Raw genomic sequence first — 5,387 nt, forward strand, 5'->3', positions numbered from 1 at the left:
TTCAATTATCCACTTTTTTGCTATTTTTTTTATTCTAGGGGATTTTATTTCAAGTAGCTCATCGGGTAATGTATTATAAAGCTTAGGTATGTAATATTTCCTTGTGGCCTCTCCATATCTTGTTCTTACAAATGGTTCAACAAATTTTTTATTAGGTCTTAATGTCCTTTCTTTTTTATTTTCGCGCCTATATTTATTGTTGAAAAAATGCTTTATTATAATGTCATACTTCATTTGATCTCTGAAACGTAATATTCCTAATTCTTTATGCATATAATCTGAGAGATTTGTTTCTTCGCGCCGGTACCCAATATTCCTAACTATCCTTTTTTGAATAGATTCTATCTTTAGTTGTAAATACTTGGCACAGTGCCCGTAAACTGTTATTCCATACTGAAGTACGGATTTACCCAGTGAATTGTATATCATTTTAAGTATGGATCGCGGTACTAGTTCTTGGATGTGGTACATATGGGCCATTAATACCCTTAATTTTTTGCAAACCTGGTCTATGTGAATATCCCATTTAACATATTTGTCTATGTGCATACCCAGGTATTTTACATTATCAGCGTATTTTAGCGGGATGCACGAGCAGTTGTCGCAGTTCTCATCATGCATTTTTATTGGAAATTCATTTACGATTTTTTTTCTTGGATCTCTAAAGCATATTACTTGCGTTTTAGGAACATTTACAATTATTTGGTTTTTACGGTACCATTGAATAATTTTATGTATATCATCTTGTATAGTCATTGCCGCTACTTCGTAATTTCTATGTGCGTATACAATTACCGTGTCATCTGCAAATTGAAGGAGCTTACTTTTTAAGCTAACCTGTGCTATCTCGTTAACATATATATTAAAGAGTAGTGGACCGAGGACTGTACCTTGTGGTACTCCTTGTTTTACCTTAATTTCCTTGCTATATTTTGAACCTAAACGTACTACCTGAAATCGATCAGCAAGATAATTCCGAAATAAATCATATGTTTTCCCTCGAATTCCAATACTATATAGTTTATCCATTAATATATCATGATTGATTGTTTCGAAGGCCCTCGTAAAATCTATGAATAAGGCTAGAACATAATTACCGGCGTCGATGTTTTCATTTACATAGTCAAAAAAGTCTTCTAGAAGGTCACTGGTTCCTATATGTTCCCTGAATCCATATTGTGTGTTAGTTAGTAGGTTATATTTAGCGATATAGCACCTAAGAACTTTATTAATATATTTTTCCATTATATAGTTTATCACAGAAAGGATACAAACTGGTCTATAATTTAGGAATTTATTTTTCTCACCTTTCTTGTATATAGGCCGAACAACGGATGTTTTAAGCTTTTTTGGAATGATGCCGCTAGAAAATATACGATTGTACAACTGTAATAGGACAGGTTTCATTATAGTGATATGGTATTTAATATCTCTAGCCCTAATTTGATCAAACCCTGTTGCCTTATTAGTCTTTAATTGCTTTACAATTTCAATTAGATCATTGTCATCCATATCGGGGAAAAATATTGAATCATTATTTCTTATTTGATTTGGTTGTCTTTCAGTTGTCGTACAACATAAAGTTTCAATTGACTGCACATATTCTGTATTAAAACTATTTGCTAGTATCCCTAAGTCATGTTCAGGACCGAAGTTTGTTTGAATAGTGTCTTCAATCGTTTTTTTCTTTTTTCGTTGTAACAGTTGGTTTACCAAGGACCAGCATTCTGCTGTATCTTTTGTCTCAGAGAATTTGTTCCAGTAATAATTTCTTTTTGTTAATCTTATTAATGCTGTAACTTTATTCCTAATTATTCTGTTATTTTCTTTGTACTTCTTATTATTAGGAAATCTTTTCAGTAGTTGCCAAGCTTTCTTTTTTTCTTTGATCAGGTCGTCAATTTCTTTAGTTATCCATTGATTCTGTTGTTTACGTTTTTTCGTACTGCATCTTTGAGTTGACTTTGTATAAATATCATTGAATATTTTAACAATATTATCGTATAATTTTTCTGGGTTTTGTTCTTCGGCGAGAATGTTCCAGTCGATTTCTTGGATATGTTTATCGACTATTTTATTATTTATAAATGAGCCTTCAACAATTTTATTACTGTTTTGAATAAGATCTGGAATAGTTACTGCCACAAAATAATGGTCAGCCACTTTTTCAGAAATTACTTGTCCTTCGGGTTTCCCTTCCTTCGACCGCACGTGTATATGATCTATACATGACTGTGTTAGTTTCTCGCCTAATATCTCTTCTCTTGTGAATTCATATATCATTGATTCCAGTCCCGCTTGTGCCATATCATCTAGGTAATTATTTATCATTAAACTAGGTTTTGTGATGTCAAGATTAATATCCCCTACAATTATTAAGTCTGTGTCTTTGTTGTCGTTTAGCCATTTATTAATATCATCTAAAAATGTGTTTACATTACCCTGAGGTGCTCGATATAATCCTAATATAGACATTTTTTTTCTGTGGTATTCTATTTCAATGTGTAGTGCCTCCGTTGAGCAAAAGTTTACTTTTTCGTATTTGGTTATTTTCCATTTTTGATTTATCATGATCATGACACCTCCTCCTCTCTTCCCGTCTCTATTATGCGAAAATGTTTCAAAATGATCTAGAGAGAACAAGGCTTCTTCATCAGATGAAATATTTGTTTCTGATAATACAATTACGTCTAAATTGTCCAGATAAGGGTCTATCATACTGCTTATTTCATTAAAATGTTTTTTAAGACTGCGTACATTGGTGTGTAGAAGAACAAAGCAAAACTCGTTAACAGTAGCGTTTATTCTATCCCACCATTTTTCAAAAGAAAGACACGTTTGTTTCCTTTCCATGTCTAATATGGTGAATGTACTTCCCTATTCAATTTTTGCGAGGTCACTCTCATTCTCGATTCTTAGAGTCGGGTCGCCTTCTCGTTTTCGCACATACGAGCATCCTTCTTTATGCCAGATAAACTTGTACCCGAGGTGTTTTGCTTTTGTTCTGACATCAAAGAACAACTTTCGGTTTGAAGCGGTCAAGTTTTCTTCTAGATAGACGTTATCTACCTCCGCTCCACTCCTCAGTTTCTGTTTATTTTTAAGCCACGCATCTCGATCGTTTCGGTTGATAAAGCGTACTATCACCATGGGTGTTTTCTTTGTTTTTGTGGGGATGCGGTGAACTGCTTCTACGTTATGTGTGGTTAGTCTGGGCACTTCTATCTGGTCGGCGATTTTGTTCAGCTTTTCTAGTAGGTTTTCGTTCAAAGATTCGGCCAGTCCATGTACTTCGAGGTTATTTCTACGTCCGTATTGTTCCAGCTTGTTTATCTCTTTTTTTAGTTGATTCGTTTCGTCATTCTTTTTTTCGTTTTCAAGTTCACTGACCCTCTTTTTTAGATCTTTGATCTCACTGTCGTGGTCTTTTACTTTCTTAAGTAGCTCATCATAGCTGTCCGACATTGATTGCACAGACTTCTCTATGTCCATCACAGTTTGCTTCATTGTAACTAACTCATCGACTTGCTGTTTGAGTGGTGCGAGCACGCTCAACATGCTCATTATCTGAGTCAGCTGTTGCTGCACATCCAGCTTTTCGTGACTGGGCTGTCCGCCTTCAGGTGTGCTCTGAAGTCTTAATCTTGCCCCCTTACAAGTTTGACACTTCCATAATTCTTTAAATCCCGGTCTCTTCCCTCGGAGGGCGATTTCGGTTACTCCTGAGCAAGGTCCTAAGTGGTACTTGGAGTGACATTCATTACATTCTAATACACTGTCTTCTTTTCTTATGGAAGTTTTACAGTGCAAGCATAAGTCTTCGGTATCGTCGTCTTTCGGCATTTCTGTGACACCTCAATCGGTAACCAGTAATGGGCAATCAACAGTCGGCAGTCGGCGACGGGAGTTGAGTGTTTAATTTAGGTAATGAAAAAGTTCCTACCTGCAGAGTCAGGTTGTTATTGTCTGCAGATAACTCCGTCGCCGACTGCCGCTGCCGATGCCGTGTCTGCCTCTTTTGTAGACGGGTCCTTGGTGCCGCCTCTGTCGTTGGCGTGGGTGCTGTCGCTGTCACTTGCTGTGACCAGTTGCTTCCCTCCTCGTTCTGCAGCAGACGATGGCTTGTCCGAGGGAGGCTTGTCCTTGTAGGCGTACTTTCCTCGGCCGTGGAATCTGCAGAGTCAGGTTGTTATTGTCTGCAGATAACTCCGTCGCCGACTGCCGCTGCCGATGCCGTGTCTGCCTCTTTTGTAGACGGGTCCTTGGTGCCGCCTCTGTCGTTGGCGTGGGTGCTGTCGCTGTCACTTGCTGTGACCAGTTGCTTCCCTCCTCGTTCTGCAGCAGACGATGGCTTGTCCGAGGGAGGCTTGTCCTTGTAGGCGTACTTTCCTCGGCCGTGGAATCTGCAGAGTCAGGTTGTTATTGTCTGCAGATAACTCCGTCGCCGACTGCCCACACTGCGGCGACCGTCCAAATTTTAATCGCATGGTCTGACAGTGCCAGCTTATTGCCGCCATCCCACCCAATCGCAATCCCACCCCTACCTTTTGGGAGGAGCGGCTGATAGATGACACGGCCACTGGCCAGCAATCGCTGGTGGTCCGCGCCAAGGCGGTCGCCGCCACAAATGGGGCGCCATACTAGGGGCTCCACCCGATGTTTAGTCACACGTCGCTACAATAAATTTTATTGATTCATTCACTGGCTAACGGCATTATGTGCATCGACTATTAATTCTTCAAAAGTGGTTTCACCAAGAACCAGGCTTGTATCGTCGGTGTATATTATATATTTTATTTGTTATTATTAATTTTGACGATGTCGTTAATGTATATACTAAATAAGATTGGCTCAAGAATAATTCGCTGGGATAACTGGCGTAACCAGAAGATATCTTCGGGGGGTGTTATAGTGTGCCTGTGCGATCACAATACATATACAGGGTCTTTCACGAAAGGTGTCGATAATGCGAAAACTACGCGTCGCCAAAAAAAAAAAAAAAAAGAGAAAAATACTTCTGTCGTTTTGATCTTGGCCCAGGAGGCTATTTAGGAATATTAATAAAGTTAGGGATAAGTACGTTCTCAATTATTTTTGCGTAATTAATTTTTTATGTTGTGTTTAAGGGCATGGTTTCAATTAGAAACTTGCCCAGTATCATCTATAAACACTAAATCAACAAATCGCAGAACGATAGAAGTACGCGCAGCATTTTACGGCTTTCTAAAAAACGGCACAAATTCAACTGGTTTTTAAGTTTTATTTGCTATTGGAGCGCATCTCGCCCCCGTCGGCACCACGTCCCTTGGAGAAATAGTGCAACCTATCTCTGCTGCACTGTCCTTGCGCGACGCAGCAGAGGCTGGTAGCACTATTTCTCCACGGGG

The 5,387-nt window shown here is 38.9% G+C and overlaps 1 protein-coding gene across 1 annotated transcript; it reads right to left on the reverse strand.

Annotated features, from left to right (window-relative positions):
- Window positions 1-1,534: 1,534 nt before the first annotated feature.
- LOC115324051 lies at window positions 1,535-4,448 on the reverse strand. Its single transcript, XM_040502349.2, has one exon. It carries the CDS (start codon window positions 3,841-3,843, stop codon window positions 2,878-2,880), a length of 966 nt encoding a protein of 321 aa, XP_040358283.1. The 5' UTR covers window positions 3,844-4,448; the 3' UTR covers window positions 1,535-2,877.
- Window positions 4,449-5,387: the final 939 nt, after the last annotated feature.

The sequence above is a fragment of the Ixodes scapularis genome, unplaced genomic scaffold, assembly GCF_016920785.2.
Source record: "Ixodes scapularis isolate PalLabHiFi unplaced genomic scaffold, ASM1692078v2 PGA_scaffold10__122_contigs__length_95168666, whole genome shotgun sequence".
Taxonomy (NCBI): domain Eukaryota; kingdom Metazoa; phylum Arthropoda; class Arachnida; order Ixodida; family Ixodidae; genus Ixodes; species Ixodes scapularis.